Consider the following 25,242-nt stretch of genomic DNA (forward strand, 5'->3'; position numbering starts at 1 on the left):
CTAACGGATTTACACATCTTTGCAGGAAATATGAATTTAGGATAAGAAACAACCCAGCATGTGATACTAAATCTTAAGTTTTTCTGAATAACTTGAGAATGGATCCTAACACAATGATTTTTTTAAATCCATTTCCTCCTTAAACCCCCACTCTTCCAGGCTGAGTATCATACTAAATGCAAAAGGGCAGAAATTAACAGCTCTTTTAAGTTCAACAAATGTTTAGAAATTGAGAAATGATTCATTTCTCTGCCAGTCATAAACGTTTCTGTAGAGCTAGTGATTCATGCAGCATGGCACTATGTAGAAGGGTGTAATAAAAAAGAATAAAAACATGAGCCCTGTGTCTGATCCAAACCTGCTAAGTCAACTGGGAAGAAGGAAAGGCTGTAGTGACTTCAAATATCTTGAGTCAGATTCCATCACAGCAGTCAAAGGCACAGATATCCACAAGAGAATGTGAAAGCACAACATTGTCAAACAAACAAACAAACAAACAAACAAACAAAATCAAAGTTCCACCTCTGGCTTTGCTATTGACTTGGATAAGCCAAGCTGGCATAAAAATTTTCATTAGGTGCAATCAGCTGGTGTCACCACTTGGAGGAAGGCCAAGACAACTTGTTTCCAAAAAGGACGTCCCAAGGACAAACAGCCAGGTACACAAAATTACAAAAGGCATCACTGTAGGAGTGATGAGTGAAGCTGAGAGACCTACTACCAAGAAGAGTACAAACTTAGCTTCCCTGCCTAAATATTTTGCCAGAAAAAACGCCAGGAGGCTACAGTCCTGGTTCCGTACATGCTGCCGCTGTCAGTAATGAACCACTCAGCTTTACACTTAAATCTCACTAACATCTTTGAATTTACCCCTTCCCCCTCAACTCTCTTAAAAAAGCCCATCAAGTAGTAGTTCTTACGCTCTGAACATGAACGCTCTGACAGATACACAGCAGGACTCGGCTCCTGATAAGACACAGTGATCACAGTCATTTTCATTCTTAAAACCAACAGCAGCTAAAATGGGGGGGGGGGGTGGGGGGTGGGGGGGGGGGGGTGTCTGTTATAGACCTGTAAGGGCAGCCATGACTTTGTCCCTGTATGTGGGACACCTTTACTGCAGACCTTCCTCAGGCTGAGAAGGACCAAACCAATGTCATGCTGCTCCCAGGAGAATGCCCACTTGGTAATCTATAGGGCTAGCGGAGGGAAGGAAGAAAAATGCTCTGCACTCCCCTGAGGATGTATACTTATGGGGAAGGAAGGGGCAGAAGGCAGAGAGCTAACACTGGTACAGGAGAGAGCAATCCCCGCTGCCTGGGAGTAGGCTGTTCACAAGACAGAGGGAGACCTCGATTTCACCTCCTCCTTGATAGATAGACAGCACGCAGACAGGAAGCTTTTTTTACTTAAGTTCAAAAATTATTATAATTGTTCCTATTATAAAAGGGAGTCATATTTATGAGCCAACACTTGCTGATGAGAGCCTATCTTCAGTATTGATAAGACTTGCACTTTCAGTGTAACTAACTCAAATAAAATGCATATAAAATGACCAGATGATAAAATACATCTGCCTGCTACTAACTTGTGGTATTAAGCTATAGCATTACAAAAAGCCCTTCAAATGAAAAGCTGATTTTTTTAATAAACTTGCCGTATGCAACAACTACAATTTCTGTATTTAAGAAAGCTCTGCTTACCTAAGAAAATGAGATAGCTCACCCAATGCTGCCATCTTCAGATCATCAGTCAACAATACACGATTCCCCCCACCCTCCCACTCAGACATGCAGAGGTGCATTACGAGACTCCACACGCTTTGGCAAGCTGTGCTCTCAAGTCTACAAACATCGAGGCATACTGGTAAGGAGGTTAAATGTTAACTATATAGAGACATTTTTTATCGACCAGATGCAAAAATACCCACTATATGACTCTCTTTGTATGGTAAACTACACTGACTGCGGTGCTCTATATTATATCCAGGATAACTGCACTGGAGTGGGAATGACTGAACAAAGAAATGGCTGTTGAGATGAATACATTTTTTAAAGCCTCATCTGAAGGCAAATAGCTGATTATTACATTGCTGTTACACGTAGGCTGATAGATGCAAGCACAAACGGGGGCAGGCAGGCTCTCCTGTTCTAATTTCAAATCTTGGACCTGTCTCTGGCATACGCACCAGCCTGCAGCCCCAGACATGCAGCTCCTCTACAAGCTACAGCAATAACCTGTCGTCTCCCTTTACTCCCAGTTCCACCTCATTTTTGGGGTGAAGTGTGGCTTTGCTACACCTTACAGGTAGGCTCCTGAAGTGGGAAGTCCATGTTGTCTAAATTCTGTAGTTCTTGAAGAGCCTTCCTCTAAAATGCTGCTCTGTTAGCTAAATCAGCAAAATAAGATGAAGAATCAAAGTGCCCAGTGAAGGATTAAAAATAATTTTTAAGCCAAGAGACATCAATATAATGATCAAGACTGTGCCAGGAGCACAAGACAGCGTACAATATGATTTTAATTTACTTCTTTTATTTAACAAAAGTATATGAAAGATACTATACAGTCATGACCATGAAACACTGCCTACATGGGTTCAAAAATTAGTAAATAGATCCACAGATGAAAATCCTATTAAGGGCTATTAAATACTAATATAGCAGATCGCTTCCTTCAGAGTACCTGAATCGAAAGTCATTGGCAACTAAAGCAGTATACGAGGAAAATATCACCACCGTATGGCTTCAGACCTACACTGTCCTCCAGATGTCTGCAATTTGCCAGTGTCAGAGACAAGATTCTGGGGTAGCTGGTCTGGCCCAGTACATGTGCGATTCTACGAGTCAGATCAGTTGTCCTACTATTGACAGGAAAGATACAGAACAGATTAAGCCCTGGCAAACTCCAAGCCTGGTCTCCAGGGTAAACACAATGTCTGTTCTTCATGTTCAGGTACTGTCCTGCATTATAAACTGGACCACCAAAAAGAAAAAAAATCAGCGACAGCTATGACAGCTAATAAAAAACCCCATTCGTTATTCAAGTGTGTTTGTTTAGACATTTTCAAAGGCAGGAAAAAAGGTCTGATAAGCTCAACTCCCCTTATCTGACTGGTTTCTAAGTCTTTGAAAATCATTCCTCACAACACATCATTTTGCATTTGGGAGTCTCCCTCCTGGGACCTGTGCAAACAGCTTGTGCAGATGTTGGGTGCTGATGTCACAGAGTCAGTACTTCAAAATCTGACTTGTCCATAAAAAGGCCTTTCAAGCCATTCAACTTTGCTTAGTTTTCTTATGGTATAGCTGAGACACCACTATTAGTGTTCACTTGGCAATTTTCAGCATGATGTATAACATGAGATTTTATCTGTTCTCTAAAAGTACCTTGTAAAGATGTTGTCAGGATGAGTCCTGAGAACACCAACCATGTCAAGAGCTGATTCATTTGCACTCCCTGTTGCAAGGGGGAAGAAGGAGAGATTGAGTAACTGCATGACTACAACCCTAGCACAGGACAGGAATATTCACCGCTACAGGAACTGCTAATGGGATGGGGCTACAGCACCAAGCTGACACATAGCAGCACAATCACTTTTAATATATATATATTTATATATATATATAAAAAATTGTTGCCATAAAGACAATACAACTACTCACGTGCATAAATACTAGGCAAGATGAGTGCCAAATAAATATGCTTAAGAAAACATCTTTACATTCTTTCTACTGGATTTAAGATTCAAAGGATATTTGAATGGACCACTCTTAATTCAGATGCGTGTGATATATTCACAATATGCAAAGATTAATTCCTTTTTCTTTAGAAGGAAACCTTTGATATTTTAGCTCTGAAGTTATTCACCTAGAGATTAAATCTCTCATATAGTTGTAATTATCTCCTAAGAAGACAGTTACATACAACTGAAAGACTTTCAAAAATCCCATTGTTAGAAATTAATCCTAAGAATTAATGAAATAAAGGTGTTTCCTTTCTCCCTGTAAAAGTTGCTCAAATTGCAAGCAAATGTTGATTCAGAGACATCAGTGACTCCCATTTGTGCTTGCTTTCTTCATTCAGAGCTGGTGCAAATAAATTTGTGAATAGTTGCTTATTTTTCAATCTCAAGGACATCAATAGTCACCAAAAAACCAGCTGGCATTTCACATTTGACTGAATTATTCAAAATTCACAGTCTGTTGAGTAGTATCAGGAATGCTCCACTACAAGAAACAGATAGATGTAACACAGGTAACCCAGGCAACTAGCCAGTACAGCCCAATGTTGGAGTCCAGACATCAAGCAATACAGGCTATTTGACAGCTACTCATGCGGGAACATTATTGAGTAGAAACGCAGGGAGATTTTTGAACAACAAATAAATCTCATGATGAGCTTGTGAATAGATCAAAAGCAGAAAAGAAGTAAAATTCAATGGCTAAGTCTCTCATTATAGATGATTTGCCTACCTCCAACCAAGGCAGTGACCCTATTCACAGCCAACAGCATTTCTAAATAAGAAAACAAAGTTTAATTTTTCAGAGTTACCTTCTTGAAGTATTTTGTTTAGTCTGCCACTTTGAAATGTATCTAGGCTCACTGAAATGAGGTTTCCTTCGGGGATTTCAAAGTGTATATATTTAACAATATTCTCCTTTTTCCCTCATGTGACTGCTTTGCATTCAGACCTTTCACTAAGGGTGAATGCTTGGAACAATCTCTTTATAAACAGAAGTTTGAGTATATGTGGTGCTGCCCATTGGAGCAATCGGGGATAGATGCACACCAGCCTTCACATTTCTGTTGACAGCTGTAGCACACAGTATCACTACATGGAAATTCCTCTAATGCAGAGGCTTGACATATTCAGAGAAAGCACACACTATAGTGAGCACAGGCAGGCTTAACCCCTTGTGAATACTTTGAAATTAATGTTTCTGTTTTCAGGATTTTCTGGAGAAAAACTCATAATGGTAACCAAAATAAAATTATCATCATGAGTTTGTAAGGAAGCAGAAAATGTACCTCAAGCAACACAATGCTACAGTGGTATCAGTAAGGAGGTAACTTTATACCTCCAACACTAGGAAGCCCAGCCAAGGCAAGACAATGTGTATGGCAGTTGCCTACCGTGCAGGTGCAAGATGGCTTCTGGAATAAGATCTGGAGGACATCCCTACTAACACCTTTGTGTCTCTTGAGAGAAAGTGTCTTTCTATTGTTCATTCCCACATGAAGGAGGCCCTCTTGCTACTCTGAAGAGCAGGCAGAGAGAATGGAGGATGAAGCACTTCTGGGATCTTTCTGCTGCTGCCACTCTAGAAGAAGTTAGTTCCCACAGAGTATCCCACTCCATGTTTGAATTACTCGTAAATAATCTGAATTTAGGCTTGCTCTGCACGAAGATGATGTCTGTCCACCCCTCTCATTTTATCTCAGTTGAAAACCTTGGAGACCTTTGGGGCTGCAGAATCAGGAAGCTCAACACTTAAGCAGAAAGTGTTTCTGTGTAAAAGGCCGGTGTTTCCTGGCAAGGCAGCAATTCCCCTCCACCAAAGCTCGTGGTCACAGAGATGATGTGAAAAATCAATCCCACAAAAGCACACTTGCCTCAACTTGCTGAACACTGTCAGAGAAAGAACTCCTAGTTTTTTCAACATAATTAACTAATAGTGCTGAAGCTTAATATGCAGCTAAGAAGTGAGATCATTGAAACTATGAACTGCTGCTTAGATCATTTGTTAAACGTAGGTCACTGAAGCCCTAATGCTTTACCCTTCCTATTTCCCCTTCCCTATCATTTGACTCTTATGTTGAACAACTTCTAAAACCTGGGGTTTAAGGTTTATTAATTTCACATGGAGTTATTAAGAACAAATGATGTGCACTAATGAGCCATTCCCTTTCCACTTTATTTTACAACATGTAACATGAATTCACGTTCAGTGCTCCCTACGGTAGCTGAAGTGAATATTTGCTTGTTTCCTTTTCAAGCTGTTGCTTCAAATTTCAGCCATCTAGAGATTCCACACAGTTAACATAAGAGGCACAGCCACATCTTTCAACATATTAGCTGGGACTCCAAGAGATGGGGTCCTCTGAAAGTGAAACTAAAGAGAAAAAGAAAAAAAGCTGAGTAAACACGTCACTGCTGTCCAACCACACTCTTCAGTCTATGCTGCCTCACATGATACACTTGATCCACCATGATCCTTCACAATTCACAGGCTGCAAGCAGGGACTGTCTTTAGGGCCCTGGCATTCCTGTTTGCCAGATCTTTGTCCTGCTACTTTTTCAAATGAGGACTTTGCATTAACAAAACCTATCAAAGCAAGAACAGTCCTGATTTTATACACTACATGGGCAAGGTCTGGCACCCCAGAAGTGCTCCCTCAACATTGTGGCTTATGCTACAGCTTGGAGAGTATGACTCCTCTAGCAAAGGGCCAGGGACTTGAACACTTACAGGTTGGCATGACCCAAGCGAGAGCAGAATTTGGAACAAATACACATATGAGAGATCATTTAGCTGTCCTTCACTTCACAGCATTCCCATTTTACAGGGAGTCGTCAAGCCTAGGACTGTTGCCCCAATTGTGAACTGCATTGCTTAGAAGAATACCCAGACAAGAACAACCTCAGACACTTTTCTTCCTCCAGCATCCAGAGCCAGCATCTCTAAAAGCCTAGCCCAGCCCTCAGGACCTGTTTCCCACAGTTACCCACAGACCTCACCACTGGTCCAACATAGTTTCTCCTTCTCTAAAAAGACCAACTTCCACTCCCCAACAAGCATGCTAAGAAGGAGACTCAGAAGAGAAGGCATAAAGTTGCAATACCCCCTGAAATACCAAGAAAACCTCTTCAGGCTGGGGAGGCAGCTGGGGAGGCATGTTCTTTCTGAACATGCTGCAATGCTCTAAGGAAGCTGCATATGCGGAGAACTGGCACCAGTCTCTCCCATTTATCCTGGGAGAAGCTTCTGAAAGACTGGTAAGGCAAATCCACAGATTAACATGAAGCAAAGGTGCAGCAACAAATCACAGTACAGGCAATCCTCATTTTATAAGCAGAGAGTTTACTCAATCACCACCCTATGCCAGTCCACAGTCAGAATTCATTACTGCAGGCTGCAAGGCCTCTTTAATAACTATCCTTGGCCAGCCCAGAGACAGACCCCCAGTGTCCTCCCTAACAGACATACCCCTGGGAAAGGCACCAGGCATATGTGGTGCTTCTCATGATGCCATTCCCTGGAGCAGGCTGTGTCTCCCCTGATTGCCAGGCCAATTACTGCATATGGCAAGTGCACTGCAAGGAGTGATGCAGAATTGTCACTGAGTCTCCCATGACATTTTAACCGAGGAGGGGTATGAGATTCTTGTGTACATGATCAGCAGCAAAAGTCCTAATGTATCTGCTAATGAGGGGAAGTCATATCTTCAGAAATGGGAGCAGCGTCCTGGGGCTGGAAGCATCTCAGAACTTTTGCAAGCCCTGAAATTGCGGGGACAGAAACATAGTGAAGAGGCAGGGACAACTGGCCAGCAAACTTTTAAAATTCTTATTTCAAGGAAAAAATGCACAATTTCTTTGCAGTCATATCTATTTCAAATTTATTTTTGAGGAGCAAAAAGCGTAGGACTTCATTCCAAAAATAAGAGCATCCACACTAATTTTCTAAACATTTAAAAAGGAAAATTAGCTTCTTGCATCTATTTACTGAAAATTGATTTAATAGCTAAGACTTGTTTTCAAACATCACAGTTTCCAACAGCAACACTGCATTTAAACTCAATGTTCTTTTAATCACATAAATGCAAAGGGACTCCCAAAAGCTTTTGTGGCTTTTAATACATTTGCTTAACCTGCCTTGCAAAAAAACTCAAAAGAAGATAGTAGGCATCAGCACAAAAGTGTAAGTTCTATTCATGTCAAGCTGACAGACACATCAAAGAAGAAAAGTAGCTCAGGGAATTTTAAATATATATTAATTTTGCTACTAAAAATATATCCAAATTGAAGCTGTTTTTCACAGCCCCAAACAAAATCTTTTTCAAGTATACTTGAGCGTCAACTTGTAGCTCCCTGATTTTCAGCAGTGAGGACATGTAAAATGAATCTATCATAACCACAGAGCAGTCAACTGAGTCACCATTGAGTTACCTGCCGGAACTCTGTAAACACAAAGCAAATCACACGAACATGTATTCAGCAAGGTGGAAAAAAGTTATACTGCACATGTACCTGTGAGCAGAGAGATCACAGCTCTTCACTGTACTGAAGTCCAAGGAATTTACAGTGGCTGTGGCCTAGAAGTGACTTACCAAACATGAAGATCACTCTGAAATGGTCACTAGTTATCAGGCTCCCACTGATATGCAAGATTTCTGTGATCATATAGGTCCTAAATTCATTGCAGATGTATAATATGGATCTGTTCATAAGCTAGTATGTTTATTCAAAGTTGAAAAATTAATCCTATAAAGGTGTTTACATTCTAGAAACGTAAAATGTCTTGTTGAACTATGATTTTAGCTACTTTTATATAGTCAAACTATATAATTGTAACAATTACAGCCTACTGATTCAAGGGAGGGAAGAAAAGCCTTTAGAAAGAGAACAATATGTTTTATGGGGGGAAAAAAGAATAATCTGGGAATACCCACTCTTTCCAGCATGTCTTGAAAAAGCTATGAGTTCAAACTGTTTTATCCAACACTGTTAGTAGACACCATCTTTATCAATGCCACAATGATGATCTATAGAAAGTTCTCTATAATGTACAGAAAATAGAAAGCTTACAGATGCTAACTGAAACAATGTTACCTTGTCAAAACTAATGCTTTGTCTGATGCAAAAGCAAAATCCCAAACCAAGCTTGAACCTAACAAACATTGAGGGAGTAGGGGAGTTGTTCGAAGTGTGCCTGAAACTGCACCATCATGTTGGTGTTCTGTTGACCCTGCACTACAACAACTTCAGCCACAGCTGCAATCAAACCAGAACAACCAAAATTAACAGACACAAGGCCCTTCTCTGTAAATTTTTCTTCATCTTCAACAATGCTCTCAGGTTTTGAGTATTTGCTTTAATTTTCCAAAATCATCAACAAATAAAAAAACCCTTTATACAGTAACGTCAGAAGCCCTGCCAGCTCTAAGAAGTAGCTAACAGAGTTTGTTGCATGCTGTACCACGTGAGCTTGGTTTGGAAAGAGAAAGAGACAACAGCAAAATCATGTAACCTCCAGAGTCAATGCTTTCCCTGCAGGAACCCATATTCCTAAATAACAGGTTTTGGCAAGTAAATCATTAACATTAACTTTACAGCAACAAATCCTACTTCATTTGCATGTGTTGCCTATTGACTTTTAGGAGACTGTATACATGGAAATGAAGGTAGTATTTAGCCCACAGACCTAAACTCATTGGAAGCAATGGCAAACCTCCCCCCTGGCCTTCTGTAATGTCAGAGTTGGACCTATAAATATATAATTAAGCTATACTTACAAAATCATTATGGTAGATCACCCAAAAATATCTCAATTAAAAATTTATGGGACCATATTCCATCCAGCACTTTGATGCCATTTGATAGAAAGATGACGACAGGCACAAGAACCACTTTCAAAGCTGCAGCATTAAGCAATTAAGCCCTAGGCATAGTTAGCTCTTTATGGATACCAGCCATATTTTGTCTTACTTCCACACTTTTATCTGTGCATACAAAGAAAATACCGAGGAACATACTGGGTGAGAGAATTAGACTGAACACATGCAGCATGCTCAGTCCTTGAGCCAGTATTTATAACAATTCAGATTAGTGCATAGTTGTGAATACTAAGCTAGGATCTTCTCAGCTCTGTACAGACATGAATTTTAAGGCTCTTTCCATACGATGGTATTTGGGTTATGCACAGTAGCTACATGTATGAATGTCCCTTCTAGAAGCAAAATCATTTACTGAAATATTCCAGACAATAAAAAGATAAGTGAATGGCTTGAGGACTGTCTTCATTACATATAATTGGTTTGGTTTCTGCCTGAAAGCCGAATCACCTGGCTTCCTTCTCCTGATGGGCCCAACAACCCCCAAAAGGAGGGCCAGGTGCGCAGGGCTGCAGCCACGGTCGCACTGTGCGGTGCAGCGGGGTGCACAGATCCCCAAGCGAGGGGAACCTGGAGCTGGCCCACCCCAAAAGCACTGCAGGTCCCAGCCAGATAACTGGGCAGCTGCATTCAGGGAGCTGCTCCCCAGAAAACCCCACCTGCAGTCACCACAACTGTTTTTGCACAGCACTCCTCAGCTGCTCTGGCTCCCCAGAAAGCGTGGATAAAGCCAACTTCTCTACCTGTGCACCCACAGCACAGACATTCCCTCGGTCCTACGTGAGACCTAGACATGGCTGAAATGAGTTGCCGTGTGCTGAACTCCTTCACTTCCCCATATACCTGTGCGCTGCTGCCAGAGGATCTCCACGTCTTGTACAAATGACTCAAATAATTACCACTCTATGATATGGAATCTTACAGATTTAAGTATGTAAACAAACACAACAGAAAAAGCAAGGAGCATTATAAAATTTACTTTGTTAGTTTGCTTCGACACCTGTATATTCCTCTGAGAAGACTTCTTACCGTAGTATGGGACGTACTATGGTACACAAATAAAGCTTTAGCAGCATGAGACCCCTGCAGTTCTGGAGTGTACATGAATGCATTTTACAAGTGAGTTCCATATGTACACGCTATGACCAAGAAAAATAAGTGTAGCAGTGTCAGTATGAATGATATCTACACAGAGCCTAGGACTATCTCTTTTCTTCAATGTATTAGTGCAGTCAGGAACAGCAATAGCAATATATTCCAAACTTTTCCTCTGCTTTTTTCTCCCATTTTATTTAAACCTTTATTCCTGTAACTTACATGCTTGCTTTGTAGTTGTTAGCCAAAATGCTTGTGCTCACTGGAAGCTTATGCTGGGTCCTTTTTTTTGTCCCAGTTACATATGTTCTGTAAAAGACACTTCATGCCTTTTTGCTAATACATTTCCTACTCTAGGTCAAAAGAGAAAATAAATATGCAAAAAACCCTATCAAAATTCATAGACTCCTCCCACCTATCCTTCAACCTCTCTCAACTGGATTCAACACTGAAATGGTAGATGCTTGTCACTTGCATGCGCTCCTAAATTCCACAAATTCCTCCTGAGCTCTTTTTTTGAGGGTCACTTTCATTACTGTTGTAGTAGAGTACACGTTTAGAGTGTGAGCTACTGAACTACCAGCAAAGATTACTATTGCAGAATCTGCAATTTCTTAATGAAAATGAAGTTGCTTCTGAAAATAAACAAACATAATTAGCGAGCCAGTGCTGTGTGAAATTTGCACCATTCTCTTGTTAACCTGTATGTCAAAATGTATTACTTGTGTGCATGTAAATTTGCATTTGCAGTTCAGTAACCTCACAGATTATGATCTAACCACTTCTGGAAACATAATGCTACAAGAAATAAAAACAAATCCAGTGTCTGGCTGTAATTTGTTATTTTATTAGAGGCTTTTTCTTTAGCATTTCTAACTGCTTAGGGCTTGATCTTCATAAACATCCTGTCTAAAAGGAGCTATATAATTTCTACAGCAAAATTTCTAATTCCTTCCCTGCTCCCAATTAAGTCAAATTAGTTCTCTCTTGCATCTAGCTTCCTCATTACAGGGTTGGGCCCAAGCATACAAACATACAAGCATGCTACAGAACAACACTATTTCTATTTACTTGTGAGTGCAAAATTTTGTCTGTTAGGGCAACCCGAGATCCTCTCAAGAAGTAGGTCACTGACCTGACCAACCGGGCACCCTCACAGCAACAGGTGAACCCTCCTTCACGTTCCTAACTTCAAGTAACACAGTACAAACCACAAAATGTTTCATTTCCAGATGTAACACATCCTATGTTGACCTACCTAGCCCAAAAACTAGTTAAAGCAGGAGGTTTGTATTTAAAAATGTTTTGCAAACCAGTATTTTATACCACCCTCTACAAATAAAAAAAACCCACCACAATTCCAACATCAGTAGTCCAGCTCCCCACCTTCACTGCAGTGGCTGACACACGATTTCTCCACCTACATTACTTCTCCCATCCCCTCACAGAATTTGCAGCAGCAGAATCACCCCTTTATACCTTCGGCTGATCAGAAACTGCAAGGACTCGTATCCTTGAATAGCGATGCTGGTTGATAAAGATGTATGTAGTACAGAGCCATTTGGGTTTGAGCTACAAAGCTAGTTAGGTATCACTGCTGAGATTTTGTTCTTGTGCCATGAATGACCATGAAAACGCGCTGCACAGGAACACTGCAGTATTCTAAAATATTAAATATTGATCCCTGGAATCCACAAGGTTTTTTCCCCCTTTAGTCCTGTTCTGTGATATATGTACTATCTTTTCTGCTTGCCTATTTGATTACATATACTGTAGGAAGGACTTGACATCAGTGCTTCAGCTACTTTATTAAAAAGTATTGCTGAAGGAAACCCTTAAAAAATAGAGACCATTACCTGTTATTAATTCCTTTAGAACATTACGCAGAGCAAACCCACAAATTAGGGCATGCTTTTAGAGCAGCAGTCAGCGTGCCCAGCAACACCTCACCAATCAAAGGAAAGCAATCCATTATTAAGTTATCCTTCTCTCCTGATTCAGTCAGACCTGTGTGACTTTGTAATGATTAAGAAAGCCACAAGGTTTCGTCAGCTTTCTCTTCTGCTTCTTGTATCAGTTTCAGGTTTTGCACTTGGGCAATTTCCAAATACATTCCCATATGGGTGTTTTTGCCTGGTCAAAGTCAAGAACAGAAACATAGCCCTGGCAATCTACTGATGAACAATACAGATCACAGTATTTCCATTCTCATGCTGTGTGGCAGGACAATGTCTGGCTATAGTGATCCATCATACCTGATTTCAGCTTTATAGTCCTAGCTTTTACCCTGGGAATTGGTTCATCTTCCCTAAGTGACACACATCCCAAATCAGAGTCATTTCATATGTCTCCCATAAGTCCATCAAAATTTACTGAAGCAGTTTTTAAATCATATTCACTCCCAGCTCTTCATGCTGCAGCTCCTTTATTCATCAACTACAGGTGTAGCTGGAAGTGACTCCTTTGCAAGAAACTCCATTATGTCACCACCGGACTTAGAGTACTCACTGTGCTCACTCTTGGCATTCGTCACACAATCATGGCATGCGATTGGGATACAGGAAAAAGACCAAGCAGAGATTTGAATGTGAAACTTCAATATGCTCAGTGAATGCCATAGCTCTTGGGCTATAATACCAGGTTTCGGTTGGCCAATACATAATTATTTTTATATGGCAGAATAGCTTCAGCAGGGGAGCTGATCACAGACTTACCACAGTGCTTAGTTCACTGTCTATCATTTTGCAACTATAAATGAGAAACATTCAAGCAGTCTTGACTTTTCAGATGCACAGTGGGACTGTTAGAAATCTCAAATATTTTCATAGTTTTCTTCTCAACTCCATTTGTTCATTCATTGAGGAAGACTGTAACCCAGCTCACAAGCTGTACTTATAGCCTGGCACTATCAATAGCCCCTCTGGGAAATGTAATCTGTTGTTTGTGAAGATGAGAGACTGCAACAGTCTGCTCTGTCTAGTGAGACCACAAACGCTGCGTCTACCCGAAGTTACCAAATGCAACTCAGTCTTTATCTGCAATGCTCCTGCTTCTTCCATTCTGGTTATCTCCTCAGCAAACATAATGTGTAATTGTCCTGAATTATGTGCCAGTTGTTCAGCATGGGAGAAGAACTAGAATGAAGCCAACAAGACCAGATAACATAAATCCTGAGAGAAGACAGGCAAGTGGGCTCACATGAATTACCAGTGACTTCTTCCAGAGGTTCTGAATGTTATTTTTATCCCAGCATATATATCTAAAATATTTTGTTTGTGATACGTATACAGATAAAGTAAAGTCAGCTTTAGAAATAAACCATTGGCCTCAATCATCATCCAGGTACGGTAAAACATTTAGATTCATAACAAGCCTGAAATGCATTTACAAGACCTCATCACATACAATTCCTTCAAATTCAGAAGCAGCTCACTATTGTGGTTTTCTGCATAAAGGCTAGCAAAACCAAGAGAAATTTCTTGATTTCTACTGTCCCACGCTGTTAAAATACCAGAACAAATACCAAGAAAGATTAAAAGGTAACAATTTTACAGTTCTAGAGAACTGAAGGTTTAAACATAACTTCCAGTAAAGAAACCACTGGAAAAAAAACTTAGTGTGTTAGTTTGGCCCTAATGGCCAAATTCTTGAGTGGAAAGATTTGATGATAAACTGCATACGAACCATAGACATTCTGCTAAACTCCTCTTTTCTGAACCACCACCACTTAATGTGCCCCCCCTGAATTTTATATACACAAACATGTCCTATACGTACTGCATCACGAAGGGGCAACCTGAGCTGCGCTGAAACAACTCAGCAGGACCTGGGAGTCATTTCTGCCATTAGCAGAAGAGACAGGATCCTGCTTATCAACTTGCAGCTTTACAGAGACAGCTGCTTTCTGGCTCCCAAGTCCACAAATTACAAGGTAATACTGGAATGTAATCCAAGGTATATTTTTTGTACAATTTTCCTGACAAAACCTTATGTTATGTGTTGTAAATGATATATTACATAAATTAGTTGAAACACCTCATGTCAAGTCCTCCATATAGCTTATGGTTTGATAGGTAAGCAGAAAAGACAGTCTATGTTCATTTTCGTACTACGTGAAAGTAGAAAGACCAGGCACGCTTGAAAAAAATCAACTCAAAAGCATTTTTAGAAAGTTACACAGAGTAGCACAAGATATTAGTGATGATGATGATGATAATAATTAGCACCCAGACACGCATGGCCAACGTTCTATTTCCTCAACTAGTAACCACATTATACCACACTACAAGCAAAAAAGTGGATTGTGCCAATATTTCGTTTTCAGTAATGTATCCCTCAGTCATTTGTTTTTTGTCTTCTCTCTTTCATACTCTCTTAAAACATTGTAAAGGAAACTGCAACTCTCAAAAAAACCCTGCAAAGACAGTTGCTTGGCTCTTTCAATATTCCACTTCTCATGGCAAGAATGCTTAAGTTTAAAAAGGAGCAGAAGCGATTCCTTTCTCCTTGCCCCAATCTGACTACCAGACTCCAACAGGAGGATGAGGGGAGCTCACACCTTCCTTTTCAACCCTCTTACCCTGCAGCCATTCTTCCACCTCCAGCTGTCCAGCACCAGGGCCTCTGCAATGCTCTCCTGTTTAATCCCTGCCCTCAGTGGGGCTGCACAGATGTGACTAATCGCAATTTAGCAAACACTTCTAGTCTGCCCAGCGACCAGGCTCCAGCTTGCTCTACATCCACCGTGTCAGCTCTGCAGGGATAAAAACATCATCACATTTCCTTTGCAGCTCAGGACTCATGGGGCACAAAGAGCAGATCTATCAAGGCTGACACGTGGTGGCTTTTGAAAGCAGAATGGAGCAAAAGATGATGAAATCACCTGTAATAATTCTTCCCTTCCTCGTCTGAATTCCTAAGAGGTGTTTTCCTCTCTTCCTAAAGCCATTGTCCCCCTGTAATGGCTCAGCTGTTAATGTCACTATCTTTTGAAACAGGCCATGTTAATGGCAAGCTTGCTTTGGGCATATTGCTTCAAGCTCATTAATATGCATGTTCTCTCTCCATTCATTTGTTTCTCTATTTACTTTGAAGTTGCCTCACTGGAACCTGCACTGCTTTTCTGTGTTAAGACTCTTGGCTGGCATTTCTCAGCTCGCTGCGTCTCTGGTTTTTATCTAGGATGGAAATGGGACCGAATGTTGCACAAGTCAGTTAATAGCACCTCAGGTGACATTTGGTGCCCAGCTGAATGAATTTCTTGGCCTCCTCACCCTCACTGCTGAGAGATGTTCTTTCTACTTGCTCTCAAGTTGACTGTTTACATTGCAAATTTTAGGGCAAGTAACATCTCTGCATTTGTCAAGCACCTGTCCCAGGGGAGTACAGCTCCTCGCTGTACTTCTACCAAAACCACCACCACCTGGGTTACCTTAAGTCTCTCTCTAAATGTCTCTTCCACCTGAAAGAGCTATTTCCAGCATGGGAGGAGAAATCAACTTTGACTCAGATACCAAATTCTCTGTGATAAGGGAAAGTGATTCAGCTGTCTTCTTTTATTTTTGGCTTTGTGATTCAGGAGCAGCTCATTGTTCGGATGACACAGTCAGTCATAACTGGGAGCTTTTGTGAGGGGGAGGAGTAAAAGCATTTATATAATATTCAGAGGTCACTTTATATTAATATCTCTCCCCAAACAGATCAGTCCCAACATTGTCCTCTGCAATAGGCCCATGTCATCCAAGGTTATTTTGGGGTGAAAGGTTTGGACATACTGTTTTCCTCAAAGTACCTACAGGGACAGCCAGTTAGATAGTTTCTCTTGACGCTGCAGTCATGACAAGGTAGGTCTGCTTCCTACTAAGTCCCTTCCTAGCAAATGTGCAAACAGAACACAACTTTTATGATTCCTCCACACAAACAACAGGTTCTTCTCAGTAGGCATCCATTAGAAAACCAAGGCATGAACCCTGAAGCATGTGAGAAGAACTGGCCACAAGCAAGACATCAAGCCTGTCTCACTAAGGAGTGAAGCCGGTTTGATTAAATAAATTTAGTGGCCTCTTCTGGAGGGCTACAGGATTAAAATCAAACAAATGGGTACAAACTCCTTTTTCAGCAGATGGGACTCTAAGCCACTGCTAGGCCAGTGCATCAAAACCATTACAGTTTAACTGAACCTGGTTTGAATCCACCTTCAACACTGTGTCCAAGTTATTTCCAACCCTTTAAATCCTCACTGCACTTCTTGTGTAGAAAAACAGTGGTATGCTGGGTAAGTTTTAAAGTAACCAGTTCTTCTGTTGGATCTCACAGAATTTTTCATGAGATAGAATATTCTAAATATGGTGTTGTTTTTTAATACAATATAGTTCATTAAATTATTTGCAGCATTAGTTGTAACAGGAGCCACAAAAGGAAGCATACAATAAGTTAAAACAGTTGAACAGAGCAAGCAGTATACACCACGGTCACTAACCTATGTCATGATGGAAAGGGCTGCATACGAGTTATTTGGAAACGGAAATACAGCAGGGCTGACAGGTGGGCAGGAGCTGAGAGTCCTGGCAACTCGACAGGGCCCTTCAGTGCAACCTGAGGCTCCCTCGCACAAGGGCCAAGAAGGCTCCAGTCAGGCAGTCAGTAGCATCTAACATCTTTAACACACAACCTCTTCCAGTTCACACTATCTACTGGCATGTGCCTCATTTGATGCAACACAGAATCTCACAGCCACTGGCTGAGGCACTTGACCTTGGTCTAGATCTACTGCTGCATAGCCTTGGCTTATTAACTACATACTCTCCAACAGGAGCAGCAGCAAGGATGCAATATTGTCCAAAATCCATCACACACTACAATACAGTGAAAAGCTGCAAAACAGAACAGTGAGTACAGAAATAGCAGTGCTAAGACCCAAAGTGGCCACCTGTGGATGACCTAACAGTGTAGAGCTGAGAGCACACACCAAAATGTGAGTTGATTTTTTTTCAAAATTGTCTTGCTTACTTGTTTTCAGGACCTTAAAGTAGACAAAATCCGTATCAGCTAGCCCTGAAAAGTGGTGGCTATTGCACATAAAAAGTAAAACTGACTACCTGAAGACTAGTGCGTTCAGCTTTGCTCTTATTAAAAACAATGGAAAAATATCTAAAGCCCTGTGATTGTCACATCATAGTCATCTGCAACCTGAAAACACAGTCAGCTCTAATAAGACAATGCACGTCACTTCATCAACCAAAGAGGAGGACAGATGAGAGAGCATGCCACAAAAAGATTTTGACTCACAGTGGCTAATTTCTGAACATCTTCATCAGATGCTCCCAGCGAAGCAAGTCCTATCTCTTGTGAAAACTGTGCAAACTTGGGATCAGCAAGTAGAGGCACATGTCCTAAGAGTTCATGGCACGTATCCCTAAGGTAATGGAAATGAAAAGAGAGTCATTACAGAAATTAATGCTGTAATCATTCCATAATTAATTTAACATAAGCCATTTTACATTTTTATCATGAAACCTGTTTTTTACAGCTTAATAGTTCTTCCCTGTGTATGGTTCTGTAGAAACGTACACATTTGCTTCTATTAAATGGGTTATATGTCATTTAACCCCACCGTGACTTCCCCATCATTTCCAGATTGAGTGGGAGGGCCTGATCACACTGTCCTCCAGGCTTAGTACCATGAAGACTGAACTGCCCAAAGGAAAGCCAGATGTCTCACAAGTACAGTTTTCAGCATTTCTCTCCACATGAATCAAGTACAAAACCCAAAACATTCCCTCTTCCTTTTCTCCATTCCCCTTTCTGCACCTGGGTAGAGCCCCACAACCAAACATTTTGCCACCTGCCACTAGAAATTCAGGGCAATATTCCCAGAGGTTTCTGTGTGCTTAATTTCTCATCTAGTCCTGAGTTCCTACTGCAATTACTGGGTACTTTTGTTACACGGTCCACTTTTCACCTAGCAGATTTCAGAAAAAGCAGAGAACCCAAATCGTTTCAGAAAACCACTGTTCACACCTGTAAGTGCATTATTAGTCACGACAAAGTGCAGATATAAGTGTACAAAAAAACTGCTAACCAACCTAACAAAAGTGCACATGCATCATCTACAAAAGCTCTTAAACAATTCTGAAAGTTTTGGTGCATTTGTTCACAGAAAATAATGGACTTGGTAGTAAAGTTCACTTTAAAAATCAGATCTGACATTTCCTTTGCTTTTGTCTCTTCAAAGACATTTCTCTTTTTTTTTTTTTTTTTGTAAACAAATGTTTTAAAGGCAGGGAGAAAACATCAAGTTTTCTGCCTTCTATCCAAAATCATCCAATTTGTCTTTTATAAACTATTTTTGTTTGAAAAGACACAGAACCTGACACTTCAGATAAATCATGAACAGAAAAACAACCCTCTATATAATTTAAAGTCGTCTTACTTGGTACTCTTCACCAAGAAGTCTGCACCAACTGTGTCTAGGTAGATAGCAGTAGATAGTAGTTTCTGAATGCATACAAATGAAGATTAGCATTTTTGGCATTCCTAAGTTTGCCTCACCAAAAGCTTATCAAATACAGTTCCAGTATTGGAGAGTTACATGCAAGTCTCTCTTCTCAGCCCAGATGGCCTCACTGAGAGATGCTTAGCAACATTTGCTCATGTTATATTCACATTTTTTGGTGAGACAAGTACTGCTCTGAAGTTGCGCATGACAAGTTTGAGCCAATTTCATATATGAGTAATTATTCAACAGGACAGAGGAATTATCAAATCTCATTTCTCCTCCCTCCTAGACATACGTATTTCCCAAAGAAGCAGGGGAGGTAAACAGATACTCTTGTGCCTGACATCATAAAACAAACATGGTCCCTAGACACCGACTAGAGATTCAGTTGTAGCAATACAGGCTGAGTGCTCAAGTTCACTGTGCACCAATCTTTTTAGTCAACACCCATGAAACATGTTTGATATGTACAGCTGGCCAGCAACAGTATCAGACATCATACTTACATAAGGAAAATTGTTTGCATTTGTTTTCTACTGCCTGGTAAAGCCTGTCCTTCCTCCTGAAATTAAGATCTTTTCTCCCTTGTTTCTACATCATTGCATGTCCTTTCAGAGCCTGGGAAATTCCCGATTTCTTCAAAAGCAGCTGTTAAGAAGGCTTCTCTTACGATCTCCACACCCCTTTGGTGATGCTCTGAGTCTTGCAAGATGAAGAAAGTTCCCTACCACAAGACCCGTAGCTTAGATATTACTCCCTTCCTCACTGGAGCTCAGACGCGAAAAATTGGCTGGCTCTGCATGGTATCCATCTCTTTGTTCAGGAGATGGTTTGCATCACTTGAGCGGATAGTCATCAAAGGTTAATGACCCTACTGCAATTAATTCAGTTCCAGTCACAAGAATTTTTTCTGTCACCTCCTGCAAGATTTAGCTCGCTAATGATACAAAGGACAGCAGGGAAATGGAGTTTGCAGTCTGATAGATATACTCAGAGAATTCCCAGTACCAAACAATTCACTGGAGACTCCTTCAACCATCACCATCCAACACAGAAATGGGCCACAAAGCCCATTCTCTAGAATTCCAGAGCTCTAACTTCAATTCTCATCTTTACTGGAGATCAACACTGATTGCTGAGCACTCCACCTATGCTGCACTGCATCAGTCCAGTTATATTTAGCTTTGTATCAGTAGTTCAAATAACAAGAGCAAAGAAGATATAGTGGGACTGGCTTAAAGTTCCTGGCTTCAGGTAAGCACACTTGTCTCCAGGCGGGCTTCTACAGCAGCATCACTGGTATTGGTACTTGAGTGAGTGTCTACATTTCTGTTTTCCTGTGCTGAAGCCACAACTCCCAGAAACAAACAAGCAAAGACATGTTATTCCTAGTTCCCCACTGGGACACAGGCTCTTTGTGTCACTTCCACCCTTGCAGACAAAATGAGAACAGACAAAGCCTAGCCCCATTAACTTGTCTCTCCTAGCAAGGGGAGGAAGATGAGGAGGCAAAAGATACTTCTTTCATGCCTTTAGCTTGTAGATTCTTCTATTAAAACTATGCAAAGTAGCATCTTGAACATGCAGTTATAAAGAGGGGAGCTTGAAACAAAAAGCATATGAACAACAACAAAAAAAAAAAACATAACAAAAAAAATCTTCCAGGCAGGACCATGAACCAGCATTTGGGATTGTCATTGGAGTCTCATAGATTTCCCTGCCAGTCTGGCCCTTTATAGATAGTCTAAACAATATAATTCTTTGCTTAACTACCAAGACTTGATTCTTTTGTTTTGTTTTATTCAGAAAATAATTAAGTTCCTTTAATTTATTCACACACATTGCTCAGAGAAAATAAGATTTTTGTAATGCACTTTTCACAGCAAAAGATTTTTCTTGGAGTAAATTAGTTAGCACAGCAGAGGAAATCTATATAGCTCTGTGAATGTAGTAGAAACATAATGAAACTCAGGAAGAAATGTTTTAAAATGCATACAGTAGTGATACAGATCAAACCAAATGAACTCTCTAATTTGTATCTAGCTCTATAGCCTGGGTGTTAAATCTGACGGAAAGCCCACTGAAGTCAAAGGGAGTCTTTTTACCAGGTTTATATCATTGAAATGCAACATTCACCAAGACAGGGACCTGCAGCAAACCTCATTATGGCCCCATATATCAACCAGCAGATCTCAGGGCATTGCAGCTACTGCGGAAGATGAAGAGCTGTCCCCACTCAAGTCAATTTAGTTTTGCCGTTGATTTCAAACAAAGCCAGAATTTCACTCTACATTTCTGATAACACTACTACATGCTCTATCTTATGAAAAAAATTAAACACATTTAAAAAAGGATTTTCAAATTTTTCCTGTGGAGTTCCTGATAGTCAGTACACATTATTTAATTTATGTGAACAAGCAGGTCTGCAAGAAGAGAGTAACATCATTAGAACATGACAACTTAATTCCTCTGTTAGTCACATTTAGAGGTGTTAAAACCATAACCTGGATTAAGTTCAGCCCAAATAAGGAATAAAAGTCTTTATTCTAACTGAACTATTATTACGACACAGTAACTTTCCAGACACCAAGACCAGAAAGGTTACGAAAAAAGTAGTTGCTGTTACTGCTAAGGATCAGCTACGGTACTCTGCATAATTCTGAATGTAAGCACCATCCTGAAAACTACAGGGGTCTCAAATACACAAATCAATGAACCAGAGACCATCAGCAAAAGCACAGATGTTCTTAATTGTTTCCTGGAAGATGTTCCTTCCTTTGTTCATGTTGGAGTTATGTGCCTAAATCCCCTATCAATAGATGAAAATGTTCTTCTAGTTTGTATTAAGTTTGTCAATGTCATCATTCTTTTGCTGATCATTGGTGGGTGCTGCAATCTGAGACACTGGCTTCCCACAGGAGAGGAAATCATTGGTGCAAAACCTGGTAATTCCTAAGTATAATTTCTTTTTTTGAAATATCTACAGATAGACCAGAAGAGATCCAGCATCATATACCCAAGCTCTTCTTTCAGGATTTTATGTTGTAGAAATTTGCCTACAACTTTAAGAGATTAAAGTGCTAATTACAGAGGTTACAGAAGTGAGTGAATTCCTTCAGGGATTACCACCTCTTTCCCAAAAGAAACATGCATACAAAACTAGCCTTGTAGCATTTCAGCAAGTACTTTGCCCAGTTCACATACTGAAGACAGAAGTAGATAAGTGTATAACAGCACCACCTGGTGACTCCTGCCAGAATAATGTTAGAGCATTTTAAAATGCAGCTTAATTTGTGGTTCCATTAATCCTTTTATATCCAAATATATTACTCCGTGGTTTTGGCAGTCTATTCATGAAATCAAAGTCAGACATGGGTCCAAATGTTTACAGGACTGGAGCTGAATATATATGTATGAACCCTTTGTGTAAATTTTGGCAAAAATAAAAGACACTCAAATAGTCCAAGCTGACTAAACAACAACTACAATTTCATGCTAATGGCCTGATGACTGACTCACTGCGAAAACGTCATTCCTGTGGTTACAAGATCAGCGGATGCCTTTGGTAAAAATACCTCCATATTATCTAACTGACATGTATTGTTCTGTTATTACTGCACAGAGCACGCCATATATAATACAAGACAAGAACTACAATCGCTTCAATCTTTTTTTTCCCCACTTTTCATCAAGAGACCAAATGCCAAAATATTTCATCCAAACTCGCAATATTCTGTTTTGGAAAAGCTGCAATGCTGTCCCATGAAAGTCATAATTAAAGTGTCTCTTATTTCTATCATGTTCCCTATAACAGGCTTCATATCTAATATCCTCTCTGGGTGAGAGAATAGTGCCTCTTGACTTGCTTGCGTTGTGTTACAGGAGAGAAATGAAGTTCAACTGTGCAGTCTGGCCCATAGAAGATAAACGGGAACACAAGAAGACCAAATTATAATTCTAAAAGCAGTTTTTTTCAAGGGATTCAGGGCTTTTTTTCCAACTTCTTTCCTTAGATGTCCAACAAAAGATAAAATTTTAGACACTTTTTCAAAATGTTTAGTTAAAAACTCCAGTTTCCATTGAAATATAATCCAGATGATATATTTTTTTGACCCACCATATAAATAACCCAGTTATTTAAGACCCTTGGAAAAAGTCCATAAGAAGTCTTTGAATTAAATTCTGGCTCACCAATGTGAAGGGTTTTGTCATCAATGGTGTAAGTAGATTTTTACATTTGTAGGAAGGTTTCTCTTTTCAATCTTGGCAAATCTAATGGGGTCTTTTAAGAATCCAGTGAGCCTATCTTTTCAGCACTAAGGCAAATTTAGCAACTTACGGTTCTGGTGTGTAGAGAGGATCTGAGCCATGTCGTATGTACTGAGTACAGTGAAAAACTCTATACGCTAAGCCAGCTAAAAAATCTCGTGGAGACAGGTATCCAGCAACTGGTCTCACTGTGAAGCCAGACCTTTCTGAAGTGAAGGAGAAAATAAAAGACCAAATTATACATATATCTCACTATATCAGTTTCTGAGGACAGGTAATAATCTGTTAATTATTCTACCAGAAGCATGACATGGAGAATCTTGGCTGAAGATCACCACACATCATTTTCACCTATTATGCACAAGAACTATTTTGCATTGCTAGCATATGTTTAATGAAAACAGCTTGAGGTATTTCAAAGTTGGTTTGAATACCTTTGTCTAGAAAACATGATAAGGTACCATAAGTGGTGTTCTCAAATCACAGAGTATCTGATTTTTATGTCTGGTACCAAATGGGAAAAAAGTTTCCAAAACAGAAGACAACTTCTGTAAAATACATTAAAAACTAACAGAACAGAATAGGATTAAATCAAATCTATCCTTATTTTTACAGATAAAATACTGTTTGTGACAGTAAAATACTGACTTTCACATCTGAGGTCCTCATTTAAATATTTAACAAAATGTTCCTTTGTCAGATTAGTCGCAGTGGGGAATAATTTCAGACTCAGTGACTCTGAAAAGCACATTTCTCTCCCAAATTCATTCTTTACTCTTTCCAAGTGTTTACAGGAGAATGTTAAACTTTTTCTTCAACAGACACTACTATTGCTGTGTTTAGTCTAAAAACATATTTCTGAAAGAAGTGTGAGGTTTTGAGTTTCTAGTTAGGGAGAAAGAACCTGTATACTTTGGCATCATTCCTTAGAGACCACAATACAATATATGAGAAACCCAGAAGGACACAACCAAACTCAAAGAGTGATGAGTCAATTAGTAAATGCAGGTGTTCACAAACAAGAGTTATGGATGAAGCAGGGACTGAGGAAAGTAAGCCTTTCTTTAAAAATTTTGCATTTCTCTTAGCTAAAAGATTTTCCATACATATTTGGGATAAACAGCTTTGCTGATTTTTCTTGTAACACTTAACAGCACATTAACCTTTTTTTCCAAACACCCATCTTTACAATATTTTAGTCCCTGACCTCCTAGAGCTCCTGAAAAAGATTAAGGAACAAGTATATGTATCTGAAGGGACCCTTAAGGAGAAATGAAAATCTTAAATGAGCTCTTTGGTGGCTTTTCTTCTAGAGTTAAAAACAGCAGGTTCATGTCTGCCACTTCTTCCATATGGGATACATTTCCATTACAGATGAAAAAGAAGGGTATTTTCAAACTTAAATATGTAATATACAGATCCCTTAAAACATGAAAGAGAAGTACCAGATCACCTATGAGGTCCCACTGATTTTTTTCAACATACAAATATAATGACTAGTGTCATGAGGTCTTGAGCACTCGGGAAAGCCTCATATTCATCAGGCTGTACTGTACAACAATGGGCCAAACCTGCTCTCCTCTTTAAATTCAGTTTATCTTGGCATTTTATGCCCTCTTTTACCTGCCTGAATATTTGGGGGATGCCCACTGAGGTTATCAGAACTCCCATCCTGTGGCAATGAGAAGAGCAGGGCTAACTCTGCTCGCTCTTTTCGCTGTACTGAAGGACTTTTTACCCTGTGAAGGGTAACATCATGTGATACA

At 40.0% G+C, this 25,242-nt stretch overlaps 1 protein-coding gene across 2 annotated transcripts in view; it reads right to left on the bottom strand.

Annotated features, from left to right (window-relative positions):
- The window catches only part of TPH2 (tryptophan hydroxylase 2), a 73,412-nt gene that overhangs the window by 33,015 nt on the left and 15,155 nt on the right, over positions 1–25,242 (bottom strand). For both annotated transcript variants that reach the window (XM_030003190.1, XM_030003191.2), the window contains exons 7-8: positions 23,547–23,682; positions 17,998–18,124 (exon numbers count right to left, since the gene is read on the bottom strand). In XM_030003190.1, coding sequence (XP_029859050.1) covers positions 17,998–18,124; positions 23,547–23,682 — 263 coding nt within the window. The remainder of the gene's footprint in view (positions 1–17,997; positions 18,125–23,546; positions 23,683–25,242) is intronic.

The sequence above is a fragment of the Aquila chrysaetos genome, chromosome 26, assembly GCF_900496995.4.
Source record: "Aquila chrysaetos chrysaetos chromosome 26, bAquChr1.4, whole genome shotgun sequence".
Taxonomy (NCBI): Eukaryota; Metazoa; Chordata; class Aves; order Accipitriformes; family Accipitridae; genus Aquila; species Aquila chrysaetos.